This window comes from Mercenaria mercenaria, chromosome 3 (assembly GCF_021730395.1).
Source record: "Mercenaria mercenaria strain notata chromosome 3, MADL_Memer_1, whole genome shotgun sequence".
Taxonomy (NCBI): Eukaryota; Metazoa; Mollusca; class Bivalvia; order Venerida; family Veneridae; genus Mercenaria; species Mercenaria mercenaria.
This window is the reverse complement of record NC_069363.1, coordinates 85,913,472-85,929,728: the sequence shown is the minus strand read 5'-3', so window position 1 is coordinate 85,929,728 and position 16,257 is coordinate 85,913,472. Positions and strand designations below refer to the sequence as shown.

At 36.7% G+C, this 16,257-nt stretch overlaps 1 protein-coding gene across 4 annotated transcripts; it reads left to right on the top strand.

Moving 5' to 3' along the window:
• The first annotated feature begins 6,836 nt into the window (after positions 1-6,836).
• LOC128555757 (scavenger receptor cysteine-rich type 1 protein M130-like) lies at positions 6,837-14,930 on the top strand. 4 transcript variants are annotated; one of them, XM_053539128.1, is made up of 4 exons: positions 6,837-6,994; positions 11,084-11,175; positions 12,531-12,663; positions 13,241-14,930. In XM_053539128.1, exons 3-4 carry the CDS (start codon positions 12,553-12,555, stop codon positions 14,135-14,137), a joined length of 1,008 nt encoding a protein of 335 aa, XP_053395103.1. In that variant the 5' UTR covers positions 6,837-6,994; positions 11,084-11,175; positions 12,531-12,552; the 3' UTR covers positions 14,138-14,930. The 4 variants fall into 4 exon arrangements, with proteins under 4 accessions (XP_053395103.1, XP_053395104.1, XP_053395105.1 ...); XM_053539129.1 differs by lacking the exon at positions 12,531-12,663; XM_053539127.1 differs by lacking the exon at positions 11,084-11,175 and having other exon boundaries at positions 6,845-6,994.
• Positions 14,931-16,257: the final 1,327 nt, after the last annotated feature.

Here is a 16,257-nt window from a genome sequence, read left to right as displayed (position 1 = left end):
TTGACCCAGACTTAATGAACATAAAGCTAATGTTAATAGTCTACTTCAGCTGAAGCACTTCGAACAAAGTGCCTTTTTCCAAAATGTCGGTTAAGTAGGGGAGTGTCGAAATAAACTTTTACAAAAACAAAAAAACAAAAAAACAAAGAAAAAGGGAACTTATTTTTCTATTTCTAGCTCTCCAAATATGATTGGTATGTAGTATGTTGTACTTAAAATCAGTCTTTAAAAAATTGAATAAACGTCATGCAATTATACGGTGGTATGACCGTACAATTAAAGCTAGGGAGTCAGATTGTGTTTTGAGTGAAAAGGTACTGCTTAAAGTTAACAAACATATCCAAGGACTTTCATATAAACTTAAAAAAAATAAGGGAGCATACTACATTAAGCAGCAAGAACCGCACGAGTGTTACAGAATTGCTGCTTGTGAAGTTTATACGTTGCCATTTAGTTATTGTCGATGCTAAATACTTAAAGGGAATTCCTATAGTTATTTATGCGCATCTTTCTGCGCAGCCGACACTTTCTATGGAAAACTGAACTGAAGTCAACATTTGTTGAAACATGTTACAGACAATCTTAAATATGAGGTTTCTTGAATGAAATAACATTTTTGATAAGTTTTATCAGTAATCAAATGTTGATACTGGTTTATGTTGTATTGACAAGTATCATGCCTGACAGATATCTTGCTATTTTTGTGGTTGTGTTCTCACATCGCATTTTAGTACAAAGACAGTGTTGTTCATATAATGTAAGATAATTGACTTAGTACTGATAAGACAATATCACCTTTCAGATTATTTAGTATTCAATTATAGAAAGAATTAAGAATTTTTAAAGCTTTTTTTTAACTTCTAGCACACATACATGTAATCAATTTGGCCAGGTTCGCGCCACTTTCCGTCCTAACAGGTGTTGTATTCTAGCGGTCTTAACATAAAATTTAGCCTGGTAACCCATACATTTTAGCCATTTTTATGTTCACAATACAATTATCTATACACAAGAAAAACAGGAAAAAATTCTATGTAAGAGTTTTTTCAAAATTTAAAAAAATATTCTTCACTATTATATATATGGAATTAGTTTGTATACAGTGCAGTATCAAAGTATATATACTTACATTTGATCAGTTAAACCTTCAAATACACTAATTTGTATTTACACAAATTTATATTTCATTTTTCTCGTGCAGCTCGTGTTTTACGTACACTCCTTTCAATAATAGGTTGTGCCTCATTATGTATTATAATGCAAAGGTCAACCATCGGGGTTAAGTTGCGTCCACTATACAATGTATGTCTATTTCGAGCCTTTTCATTTTCTCCAGTCTTTTGATTTATTTCTCATACGTACGTCTGTCACTAGCGTCCGAATTGTGTTTAAGTTAATTGTTTGCAACCCTTTTGTTTACGTTTGGTTGTTGCAAGACTTATTACATTTGACATTGGTACACATAAATGATTTTTACTTCAGATAAAATACTTATTTTTGGAAAACAAGCTGATTGAAATTTGTTCTCCCAACTAAATATTTAAAAAGCGTTGCACCGGTTTGCTAGCTACCTTCTGCACAATAGTTTTGGTTCTTTATAAGAATACCTTGCAAAGACCTTAGGTCAATATAAGTTTGTACCACTAGTCACTTTAAGAGTACTCAATTTTTTATGGATGTTTTTTTTTTTCAGCGAAATAATGTTTCGCCATAATGTGTGTTAGTTGCCTAAAGTCTTCTTTGTTATAAAGGGAATTCTTTGGTTGCTGTAAAATGTGTTGAGTTTTCATGTTGTCGTGTTTTTGCCTCGACAACACGAAAACTAGACAAAAAATTTTTTTTTCACTCCGCCAACACGAAAACACGAAGACAAGAGAACTCGATAAATAAGATTTTTGTCTAGTTGGCGTGTAGGCGAGGCGAAAACACAACAACATGAAAACTCGACACATTTTACACGAAAATACGACGTTGAGAGGGTGCCGACACGATATTATTTGTCGAGATTTCGTGTTGGCGAATATGAATATATCGTGTTGACCCTTTATTTGTCGTGCTGTTGTGTTGTCTTGACCTCGCCTCGTCAACATGAAAAAACAAAAATACGACAATTAGATCTACCTTATATGCCGAGTTTTTGTGTTTTCGCCACGCCGACACATAAACGCGAAAATATCTCATTTGTCTAGTTTTTATGTTTTCGTTTTGGTGTCTTCCGTTGGACATGCCTGTTACAATTACACATATCGTCGCCTGATTCTTATAGTGCTCTATCTCCATTTCTAATAAAAATGAAATGTTTACATCAATTTGTTTGTCTCGCCGAACCCTATGATTCTGTAAAGAGTACATGTAAGTTATGACGTCATAAACGAAAATCTTGCGTAATACTTCGCTCTATTCCTCTGTTCGAATGTAACAATAACAATTAAAATGCTCCAGGACTTAGAGCACTGGAATGTTTAAAATTATTCTGACCAATCCTGTACATAAACTAACATCACGTGATCATTATTAGACTTTATAAAGGAGTGCTCTATCTCCAGAAAATTTAATTGAGAGTTGCTCTAACTCCATTTTAACCAACAGATTGCACAGTTATATTTATGTGATCGCAATGAAATATGGCGGAGAAGCATACTAGATGGAAACATGCTTGAAATAAACTTACTTAATACAATTCCTTTCGATTCGACATGCAAAGGGGAGATTGCTTTTACATCTTACAAAGATTACCTTATCGTTTTATTACTTGATAAATATACAAACACATAGCTTTGTCAGGCTGTAGGCAAAAAAAATAAAATAATACATTATGTAAGATTTGCAACAGTGCTGTAGTTGACGTGAATTTCGGATAGAATTATTGTGCAAGACGCGGAAAGAGTCTAAGAGATCTTGACTGATAATAGTGGTTACACTATACTTATTCCGTTCCTTCTTTATTTATGATAAACAATGAAATCTTTTGACTTCATTTTCAGTACTTTAGAGCATTTCAATCATATAAAAATCCTATATGTTAATTTAGTATATCATGTCTTTTTATCACAAATAGAACAATATTGACATGTTATGCTACATATAAGAAAAATAATCTGTCCTGAAAAAAACATCACCCTCTGAAACAAACTAGCTGTTTAGCAGTTATGCATGTTTAGACATTTTCTCAAAGAATAAAATTAATACCTGGAAATTCACACTGAAAATGGTCTAGATCTTTTCTCTATACAATAAGCAAAACTAAGACAAAATATAACTCCCATATCCTCATAAGGGTCATTATACCGGATTCCACAAACAGCATGGAACCACATGTTGGACTACTTCGCATGTAACACTGGGTAGTCACTTCCTGTTTGGTCTAATCTGTCCTGGATAGTATTGTGCATAGATAGAAAATGGACCCTTTATTGCAGAAAATGAAAATGATTTATTTTTTGACGGTCAGAATTGAACTTTTATTCAGCTTAAGAATTTGTCGTGTTACCGTGTTTTCGTGTCACGTATGTCACGAAGTTCCTTGTACGTCGTAATCTGTCTCTTTTACCTTTATACTGGAGAAAAAATCTTTTAAGCATGATTTCCAGTTAATTATTGAAATATTAATTAAGGTGTTATGTATTTGGTGTAATCACAGTTGAAATATCTAACACATTTTTCGCCTGAGGAAACTATAAAATATGTGTGAAATCTCGTTAATACACGACATAAAAGAAGATGTGTGTGCTTTATATGTAAGTTCAAAATATCTAACACACGTGAACACCATATTTTATTTCGTTTCTCTCGTGCTGAAATAACGCATCATGTTGTAAACCAAAACGCTCTAAATCAGTTGTATTGTATTCTACTTACATTGTTGGCCCGTTGGCCCAGACTTAATGAACATAAAGCTAATGTTAATAGTCTACTTCAGCTGAAGCACTTCGAACAAAGTGCCTTTTTCCAAAATGTCGGTTAAGTAGGGGAGTGTCGAAATAAACTTTTTACAAAAAACAAAGAAAAGGGGAACTTATTTTTCTATTTCTAGCTCTCCAGATCTGATTGGTATGTAGTATTGTACTTAAAATCATTCTTTGAAAAATTGAATGAACGTCATGCAATTATACGGTGGTATGACCGTACAATTAAAGTTGGGAGTCAGATTGTGTTTTGTGTGAAAAAGGTAATGCTTACAGTTAACAAACATATCCAAGGACATTCACATAAACTGAAAGAAAACTACATTAAGCAGCAAGGACCGCACGAGTGTTACAGAATTGCTGGTTATGAAGTTCACAAGTTGTCAAAGTTCTTGTCAATGCTAAATACTTAAGAATGTATCATGACTCTCAAAATTAAAGGGATGAGTATGAACAGTTGGAAGCTGATAATACAGATCTTGAAACTGAAGCTAGCTCATATAAAATCAAAATAAAAAGATTTTTCTTCCCAAGCAGGGTTTCAAAACAACTATTATGCCCTTTTCTCATTATTCCTAGCCTGATATTACTGCTCTTGCCAATAATAAGAGTTAGTCGCAAAAGTGTTTGGCAACATTATAACATTATAATACTTCAACAAATAAATTAAGAGAAATATACAGAAAAATTGACGAAATATATTTAAAATAGAAACAAAGACTTATTTCAGTTTAAATCTTGAAAACTATATACACAGTTATCTATCGTGATTTACATGCCAATACAAACACACGTTTAGACAATGTAGGTGTCAGTTGGCCAAATCGTTTCACTGTTGCGCTGCAGGCAACCGGCTAGGCGTTCGTCTTGCTTCTTGACCATGTCTATCCAGCGTACGCTGATATGTGCCGGTTTTGCGAGATAGGAAAAAGGCAAATGAATGAAATTATATATATTTACGCAATATAAATTGGGTAATCATTTAGAAATTTGGAATTAATATCAGTTAAGTCAGAGAGATACCGCAAAAAATAGTTTGCTAACTTATCTGGAACAGGCCGCAATAGAAAATAATAACAGTTTGACTTTTTTTCTTTTCCTGCCGCTCACGTCGCCGGCATGTACAGGGTTGAGTGAAACGAATTAGCCCATTAGCTGGACTTGCTGAACATCCTCAATAGTAAAACTGTATGAGGTACTGAAAGAGTACTGAAACAAGTTTGTTAAAGTGTCCAACAAGTAATGACAGAAGTACTAGTATAGGTTACATAAATGCGGACACAGCGAAAACGTTAGAGGTATGTGTTTTACTGGCTTGAAATTGGAGTTATAATTGGAAAAATAGATTTTAGTTTTGCGTGCTTTGTTTGCAAATAAAACACGGTTTTGAGTTCAGCTGTGTCGTAATTATTCACGAAGGCCGTAACACGTTCGAATTTCACCGGGAATGGATACTAATCTGGATTAAATGCGGTTTAAAATACGAAAGAGTAAACCAGAATAGCGAAACGTGTTCTAATCGACAAGACAATACGAGGTAAAATCCTCTGTCATCATCATCATCATCATCATCATCATTTTCTTCTCCTTTTCCGTCTTCTATATCTACACGTATAGCACGGGTGTATGTCTCGGTCATAGAGGCTGGACTGAGGTCAAAAACCTTCAGGATATAGTTAGTGAAATATTCTAAGTTCAGACCATCCGCGTTCGATTCTGTGTATAGATATCTTTTAACCTTAGTTGATATTATGTAAGATGAACAGTTAAAATTAAGTCCGCACTGGTTTTAGTTAAAGTTGTATGGAATATAACTGAATAGAAATGATAGGAAGAGTGGCGACGGTATGATACAGCGCATCGTATCGTACAGAAGCGCGTCGTGCCCATGGTACTTCGAAGGCCCTAACAGGATTCCATAGAGAGGTTTGTTTTCGCCGAAGACGACACCGATAAACGCGGGTGTAATATGACAATTTGATATCACTGAATAATTACCCGCACACGCCGCATGTTAGTTAAAACGTTGAAAATATATATTCTAGCATAAAACTGCTTAATTTTTGGGGGTGTTTCAACAGGAGAGAAATGGGTGTTAACAGAGAGATTCTATTGAGCACGTGCTGTTAAAACACCTTTTTGATGCTTGTTCCTTGTCAAAGCCTAAACGTATTATGGACCCGAAACGGATAATTCAAATGGAAATGACGTCAACGTTAAAAAACGTTATCGCGCATTTCATGAAAATTCAGAATTCCTCAGGATACGTTGGTACCCTCGCATTACTGGGCTCGGGCGCCAACCAATCCCTCGGGATTTTGCAGATGTTATATCACGAAAAACATGCGCTTTTCTAACAGGCACGGCGTCAGAATTAAACAACTATGACTCCTGTAAATTACTTAAGTTGAAAAAATATCCCTGACGGGTCATTTTCAACATGGTCAACCCCTGACGGGTCATTTTCAACATGAGCAACCAGACGAGGTGGCCAATATGTTTGATAACATTGATCAGTGATGCTGTTAAAACGTGTACCAAAGGTGATGATGATTGTGATGACGACGATGATGACCACACACGGATGATTATGTAGATATTTTGCATGAGTTTTTTAAATGATGTTGATCATCATCGATTTAAGGACTTTTAACCGAAAAGTTTTTCCACTAGCTCAAAATGGTATGTACATCTCTATCATCTGCATATCTCTACCGGCAGCTTTATGGGAATATGGAGCCTCGTTCCCATGAGAGCATGTTCCATAAAAAGGGTTATATGGTCTTGCAAAGTTTATTTACTTGCCTCGATGTAATTTGCCTTTAACTTATTCTTACAGCCTAGTAAAACAGCATATCTTTGACCCTGGTATGATAAATCTAATTAAAGACGGAAATGGGTGTTGACAGTTTAACAAGTATATTTCTACATTAAACTCGAGTACAATGCGGAAAACAAATCAAGTGCCTTATGTTTGATAACGTGAATGCAGGCCAAGAGGGCCAAATATTTTATATGCTTTATTGCGTTAAGAATCATTGTAGATCTAAGTCGTGCAGTTATAGATTTCAGGATTCTATTCTTGAAAGGTATATGTTTTATTATTTTGCGAAGTTTTTTTATTTCTACGTAGATCGCTTGATATGTAATCAAATATCTACCAGAATATAAATCGGCGTGAAGTTGGCAGTACAGCAGTAGCAGCAGTAGCAGCAGTTGTTACTGCCAGCAGTTACAGCAGTTAACTGCTCCTACTGCCAGCAGTTACAGCAGTTCATTGCGTGTCGCAGTTATCTACCAGCAGTTACAACAATTGATTGTGTGTACTAACACCAGTTAACTGCTACCACTGCCAGCAGTTACAACAATTAATAAAGCTGTATTACCAGTTAGATGATGAGAATGGCACATATAAATGTTGCTTACTGCAGTATGTGGAGTTTTCTATATGATATTTTTGAGGTTTTTTTATATGATGCCAGCAATAAAATGATATTACTAAGAGCAGTATCGTAACCTTTCTTGCCATTTTACTGCCAGCAGTTAAATTGTTTATCAGAACGTTTATCAGTCTCCTATATACCTAACTACCAGAATTCAAATATAACTAAGAACAATTTACCAGTTTCATATATGTTAATGATTTATGAGAGCAGTTTACTAGGTTTTTATATCTGTTATTGCTAGCAGTAAACTGGTTTATACGAGCAGTTTAAAATTCACCTATACATTTTGTAATACCAGCAGTAATAATGATCTACAAGTCTCTTTTATGTTTCTGCCAGCAGTTAAGAGGTGTATGAGAGCAGGTTACTAGTACCAGACTCCTGTCACTACCAGCAGTGAAATGACCATTGAAAGGAGTTTTCGACTTTTCTGTGTGTTACTGTCAACATTCAAATAATTACATTGTATAAGACCAGTATATCAGTTAGTACATGTAACTACCAGAGGTTAAATGTCAAGTTACCAGGCTCCTGTTACTGTTAGAAGTAAATGGTTCATGAGAGCAATTAACAAGGCTCCTGTTACAGACAACGAGAGCATTAAACAGTTTCGTTAAATTTCTTGAAGGAAAGCTTCAACCCCGTATTCCCCAAAACAAGACTTCCCCGGCAAAAACCGCCCGACCGTGGCCCGGGTTTCTCCCAAACAAGAGTTTTCCCGGAATGGCGGCCACCCGTGCCTGGTGGGGGACAACCCTCTCTACAATGGCCACCCGGTCCGATCCAAAACTCAAGGTCTGGGGCGGAGCTGGGGACCCCCAAACTTCTCGGTTTTGCCAAATCTACATGATGTGATAGATGGAATCCTAAAACCTAGTTTAGTCCTAATTGTCTTTTCGGAGCCAGGAAATTCGATTCCACCGCAAGCAACTTTTTGTTAATATTTGTTCCTATCTTCACCTCAGTAATCATGAAAAATATCTCACTGAATATATATGCCTATTAAATACACGTACTCATTTTATTTAGAAAACGTGCCCGGGCCACATGCGAAACCATAATTGATTATACATGTAACTATCTAGAAAAACGCGGGTTTTCCTACTTTCATTTTCATAACGAGCAAATCAGGAGAATTAATTATATCAAACTTGTTGAAACAACTTTAACATAGGCGTATGTGCAGGAGAAAGGGCGGGGGGATTGGGGGTGGTATGGGGGGAGGGGGAGTGTGCAGGTAGCGCACCCCTCTCTCTAATTTTGAGCTTGAAATATTACATAAAGAAAACATTTAGATGTACCAAGGGCGTAACCATGGGGGGTGGTGCGACGGGTGCGATCGCCCCCCCCCCCCCCCCTACTTTTTCGGCAAAGCATGCATTTTTCATTACACCAAAATACCCTTGAAGGCCCATTCTTTGATTTTTTGGCTCGCTATGCTCGCCAACTTACATATGTTTACAGATATTGACGCTGTAACCTTTATATAAAGTATGTTGATTACTGTCTATATCTCAAAAAGCACTGGCAGCTTTTTTAATAGATTTTTACCTAACGTTTCAATGTTGAATCTGGCGATTTTACAGAAGGTTGGATGTATCTATCAATACAGAGGACTGTTATTACAACCATCATATATTTAGATTGATCGGCTATAATTGACAAATTGCTCAAAAGTCTTGTATACTGAAAGTGCCAAATGACTAGTAAACATGGATAAGGTGCTGATATGACAAATACTTTACTGTATAAGTGTTTGTTTATCTAGCCTGATGAGAAATAAATCTAACATAAGTTATTCTATATTTTTTACATGAACTGCAAATGAAATCAGATTTTACAGCTGTGCCTTTTCCTTTCAGTCTATTTTTTTATTTATATATATATTGTAAGAAAAATACAGTGTCATGCTACAGCTGCTAAAACAGAAAATTTATTTTGTCGTGCGTTTTTTTATAAACGCAATGACGGCATTTCCATTCATAGACAGATTTTCCTGCGGAAATCGTACGACGCCTGAACTGCTTCCGTGCATGAAGAGCATGATACAAGGTAAAAGCCTGGACGGCAGTCTAGGTGCTTAGAAATTCTGGGGTCCGTATGTCTACCATCTCCCAAAACATGGTTGGCCCGATTATGAGGTAAGCTTAGAAGTCCCCATGGGATTCCGGCATCAACTCCTGCATCAGGTTGTCGCAGTGTCCCAGTGTGACCCGTCTCAGCAGCAGGGGTTTCACGCACACCGTCCTCTTCCTGTGCCTCTGTCGGCCCTAATGCTAATCAAGAACGACCAGGCTTGTAATCATCTGCTCTCTTCTCCTGACCTGTCTCAACTGCAACCGCAGGTATGCCGCTCTGAGTCTTAGGAGTACTATCACTTCTCCGACAAATAATGAAAACATGTCGGAGATGGCCATTTATATATAACCATCTGAAACATGTGGATGATGCGGCCGCTGTAGGGTTGCCGAGCAATGATTGCTTAATATTCGTGCGTTTTCATGGGTACCGCACGGGCAGCAAGACAGCAACCTTGCGGCTGTGCGAGGGCCGTGCGAAGCTCCCACGAGTCTACAATATCCGTACGATTTCGTTTGGGCAACATGTACACGAAAAATCGTGCGTTGGCTGCACGATCAGCTCAAGGTCGCCTAAAGATGCCCGTGCAGGGATTTACAATGCCATCTGCAACACGTCTACGAGCCACGGGCTTTCGAATTTTCTAATTTGTATAACTTTTCACTAAGCAAAATCGTAGAGGCTGCGGAGTCCGTTAACAAAAATTGCTCGCCTCCTGCACGGAAAGGAGGATACGGGCAGTCTACGGGCTCCGAAGACACATCGCAGGCCAAATGTGAACTAGGCATTACTTGCCAAATATTCTCAGCTATGTATATATACATGTAATTATTCTTTGTATCCTATTATATGACTTTTAGAAAACACAGACCATTACTTTTAAGCAAAAATGATTATGTTTAGCTATATACCTTTTTACAATAATGGAATGAAATATATAGAAATAACAGTTTAAGTTTACATTAATTTTGTAATAAATGGTACGATGTAAACTTCGTTTCATAAACAACAATGACCTTATTCTATGCACATCACATCTGTCAAATATTTTTTTAAATAATGGGTCTGTCTTGATATTCCTTTCGTATTATTATCATTATCTGAACTTAAAAGACATTATGTACTATTCACAGAAAAAAAGTGAAAAAATGAGTCACATATCTACCCATCAGTAAACTTTCTAATACACGCCAAAATCGCACGAAATGACTTCTTAATTTAAAATTTTTCTGGGGGAGGCCCCCATACCCCCACCTGCGGGAGGGGGTCACCCCCTCCCACAATCTACCCCCCCCCCCTTTGTCAACTCGCACTCCCCTCCGAAAAATCCTGGTTACGCCTGTGATATACCGAATGTACTTATATATGGATCTACTTGATGTGATGTATATTGTGATGGTGAAGGTTTTTATTTTACACAAAATACCTGATGTTAGCAACATTATCAAACTAGTGTAATAGCTTATTAACTGCTGTAACTGCTAGCAATAGGAGCAGTTAACTGCTGTCACTGCTGGCAGTAGGAGCAGTTAACTGCTCCAATAGCTGCTACTGCTGTACTGCCAACTTCACGCCCATGAATATAAAACTATTCATTCTTTTCTCCAATAAAAACCTATATTTCTATTATGGTATCGTATTTCTTTATTGCAGCCCAACCTGTGCTAACCTGTGCTAAAAATCACCTCTGGACAGAGACCAAGTGGCTCTAAAGATCAAACAAGTTTGACTGTAGCACTACAACTGTAATTGTTATTTTGTCACTAATTAGGCTGGATTCAAGATTTTGACTAAAAATCATTTCTCTTGAAGTTTGATCATATTACGAACATTAGAACATGAGTCTTTGTTTCTAAACTACTAATCAAGAAAAAATGAGTCGGGAATCGAACCCGGGTTGCCTTGGCAATACAAAGTTTAACTCTCCTTCCATATTTTCCAGTACACCATGGAAAAATTCGTACTTAACGATCGTTTATATAATGCTTTATTAATTTCAACAGTTTACATTTGGAATCTTGTGACAAACGCTTTTCAATTTTGAATGGAAAAATTAGTAAAAACAACTAATTTTCAAGTGTTTCCATATCTGTCTGTAACTAAGTTTCAAAGCCTTCTTAAGTAGTATTGCAAAATAAATCCGATACCCCCGCCGAAGGTGGAGGGATATAGTTTTGGCGTTGTCCGCCCACCCGTCTGTCCGAGCTTACATTTGCATACTTAGGTGGCTATAGGAACAATAGGTTATGATGTCATTCATTCCGTAAGCTTTTACGTGGTATTTTTCTTTTACGTGGCTAAGGGAACAATAGAGAGAACAAAAGAGTGGCCATATAAATACCCATATGTAGGAACTTCCGTCCTTCCGTCTGTCTTTCCGTCCGTCCGTCCGGAGCCATATTTAGGAAGAGGTTTGGAATATTCAAATAAAACTTCATATACATGTTCACCACTACAGGGAAATGCGGCCCGTCAAGTTACAGTCAGATTGCTCAAGAAAGACAAGAGTTATGGCCCTTAGTAGTTTCTAGTGTTAACTATATAGGGTACTATAAATATGACATTTTCTGCTTCATAACATGTGACATATTTAACCTAATGAGAACTATGAAACTTAAACTGAATTTAGATCACCATAATGTGATATTGTACACACAATTTCTTTTTTTCATTTTTTCATTTATTTTCAACTTAAGCCTACCGTGAATATTTATAAACATGCAAAGTTGTACCATCCCCTCCCATCTCGCTCCTCCACTCCATCCAGTAACCACCACTACCCCAATTATGCACCCCCCCCCCCCCCCCCCCCCCCCCCCCCCCATTATGCCCCCCCCCCCCCCCCCCCCCCCCCCCCCCACACACACACACACATGCAAGGACACACTCCCCCAACATTTTTCTTTTCATTTTATACTTTCCATCAATATTTATTATCAACATGTGAAGTTTTTTACCCTCACCCGGTCACCAACCCCTCCCCCCCCCCCCCCCCCCACCTACACACACACTTTGCCGGATATTTTATTGCCATTCCTCACCACAAACCAATTAATCGAATTTGCTTGTTTTTCTTTTTTCTTAATTGTACTTTCTGGAGGTTACAAACAACAAAGGCGATCATGACGATGGTATATCTTTTCATTCTACAACTATGCGCAGTATCTGTATGCTGTGGAAGGCTGGAGCAGCTAGAAGAAAGAGTACAGGCCATTCAAACACTGGCAATTTATGTAGGATTTTACGTCATTTTAGATACGCAAATCAATACAAAATGTACTATTTTACTGCACAGGACCGGGTGGCACTAAAAGGAACTATTTTAAAGATGTCCCTCAACTTTGTTGTTTTCAATTTGTTTCATGTAAACATGTAGCAACATGTAAATTTAAAATGAGGACAAAGTTCCTTTTCAGTTTGTGCTTCCGTCAGAGAATTTAAGTCAAAACAAGATCAATGTCATTTTATGCCAACATAGTAAAAGTTGCATTTACGTACACGTGTACGCACATACAGCACTTGAACTGTTTTAAATGTATACGTTATGTAAAATTTTCACCTTGTCTGACCGTGTACCTATCAGTGGAAATCAATATTTCATTGCCACAAGACACGATCACATAGCATCCAAAATTTATAAAAAAAAAAAAATCAAGACACAGAACCTATTCAGCAAAAAATGACAGTCTTTAAATATAATGTTAAGTATAACAATAATAAGTTACCCTAAATCTAAATTTTCTCGCTATCTTTTTATTCCTATTAGCATAAAATATTATTATAACTATAGCATTTAAATAAATTTTACAGGACATACACAGGCTGAAGGAAACCGTAGACAGAAATGCTTTAAAGATCGACACTTTAACTGACTTGATTAACAGAACCATGTCATACGTAACAAGCACTGTCGAGTCAACAACGGAATTCAGACATGGGCAAGATGAAAAGCCAATTGAGAGAAATGAAAACAACGAATACAAAACGTCACCCGCAAATCCAGATATAAAAAGATTAAAACGAGCTTTTCAGGACCATAAAATGTACTCCGTGTCATTACAAGAAAACATGTTGACACAGTTAGAAAAAGCGGTTCATGAGAAAGACGCACTGATAAAAAATATATCTGGTTCGTTTATTGGTTTAAAATCTGAAATAAAAAGTGATTTAGATGAAATGCGATCAGACATCGCATTGATGATCTCCGATGTTCATTTGAATACAAGTCAGATGCTGACAAGCTTATCACGTGTTCAGTCTGATAGCATACTCATGCAGACAGGGGAACTTATAAGAGAAGCAAACAGAAGTCGACATATGATATCTTCAACCGTTAAAGATCGTTTAAGTTCTGTTTTAAAAGCCATAACATATTATTTCATCGCCAATTCAATACGTTTGGGCGATGCACGTGTCGTAGAGAACGGACTAGCCGGACGTGTTGAAGTACGATATAATGACCAGTGGGGTACAGTTTGTGATGATGATTTCTCTAACGTTTCCGCAACAGTAGCATGTAAGATGGCAGGATTTAAGACAGGAGTCGTTATTATGGAATTTGGTGGAGGTTCGGGTGAAATATGGCTTGATAACGTGATGTGTTCAGGTTCTGAAACAAATCTGTTTGATTGTCCAAGAGGTTATAACAATGGTATAGGTGACGATAACTGCAAACATCACGAAGACGTTGGAGTAACATGCTTTTAACAGGCTTCTAATTGATGCATGAGTTTCAGATCATACAGAATTAAATGCCAGAAACGAAGTAATTCTAATGCGTATATATGTATCAGCTTTGCGAGAAATGCAATCGAAATTATGTTTGTAAATCCTCTGTTCCTATGGTAATCACCTTCCATGAGTATTATATTAAGTTTGTACCCTTTCTTTTATTCTTAGTCTTCTAGTATGACAGCTTCGTTGCGCCTCAAAATGGTAGCAACGCATTTTGGTAGTCACTACCAAATTTCGGCCGAGTTTTGGTGGTCACTACCAAAATGCGATACACTCAACGCAAGTCCACACCCACATTTCACCATTCTTTTACATTGTGTTTTGAAGATATCTGTGATAACCTCTCAAAACCCTTCACCTTTAAAGATAAAATATCTTTTTGCCGGACATATTTATCTAAGACCACTAAAACACAAACAAAATTCATTGTTACATTAATTTTTAAGCATCAAATTCCCTTATGCGGGGAGTGTCACAATCAAATTGTAGACTTCTTTTAAAACATGGTTACTACTGTTATACTTTATAATTTTTGTCTATTATGCTTTTTAAGACTTCTATAATTTGAGATGTGTTTGTGGAGGAAAATTTAAGTTATTCTGATATGCGTATTTTTGTATAAATTTTGATCATAAATTGACTGTATGATTGTGTAAACGTATGCATGTATATGAAATTTAGGTGAAGGCCATACGGGCAATAAGTTGTATGATATTTGTATCTGACGCTTAGTATGTAACCTTCAGAAAATAAAGTTGCTATCTTATCTTATCTTACTATTTATGTTGATGTGGGATGTTTTAAAAATATCTAGGTGGAGGACCGACGTGCCACCCTCACATTTATTCTTCGTTTTACAGAATTCAACAGTTTCGTGCTTTAAAAAAAATCTATTCCTCCGACAACAATAGCACATTAAAACAGCAAAACAATATTGCATACGAAGCGTCGTTTGAGGCCCCTTTCACAAGCTCAGAAATCTACATTTTAGTTGTTTTCTACGAAAACTATATCTCGGGAAGGGAACTCTGAACCCCCTTCCCTGACCATTTTTATAGGAAACATTCCCTCTTTTTATATCTCTCTTTTGTGCGTAATGTAAAAATGAGCACAGCTCCCGAGGTAGTAAAACTACCAAAATACGTTTCGTTCCATGATCCTTAACACATCATATGTACCCTTGCAACGCATTTTGTTGCTACCAAAACTCGGCCAAATTTGGGTATTGACTACCAAAATGCGTTGCTACCATTTTGAGGTGTAACACAGCTTTCTTATAGTGTTTTACCTTCACATTTTGACTTAAATACGTGGCATAATGTTAAAGGCAAAAATCATGATAAGTTGACCTACCATTAACTAAACATTGCACTAAATACAACTAAATCATTGCACACGACACATGGGGTGTTTTCTATGTATCCGTTATTATCGAAACGTTATGTTACAACAACAACATCAACAACAACAACAACAGCAACAACATTGATGTAGCAATTTAGACAACAAAAATAAAATATCATAGAATATGTTTTGACGTCATTATAATAGTTTTATTACACTGCCATCTAAATGTAAATATTCTATGTTTTAATTGTTCGTATATTGTAGAATATATTGTCTCTCATAGCTTTTATGAATATTTTGTAGATATGGATGTAAATATACTGTTTCACGAAAAGTGAGATTTGAATAAAATATTGTATACCGCCATTTTATTTATATTTCATTGGGTACACAATGAAAAATGAATATCACATGGCAATTATCCGGCTTGCATTTGTGGAGGAACATCCCAGGTGCCCATGCGGGCAATATTTTCTGTATGAGCAGACACCTAGATAGAACCTCTTATTGGACGGCTTCTTCACGGGACAAAATGAATACACAGAGGGCAAAAGGTTTTTGGTCAGCGACCTTAACCACTCAGCCATATGTAGAAGTAACATTATCAGCCTAAGCCTTATTTTGTAACTCTGGTCAGAGAAATGGAGATAATTTAGAAACTGAATCCGCTGTGACCGGTAACCAGTGAAGGAATTTTCATTTCCGCAGCCGTGTGTTGGATTAACGCCAGTTTTCATCAGAAGTCC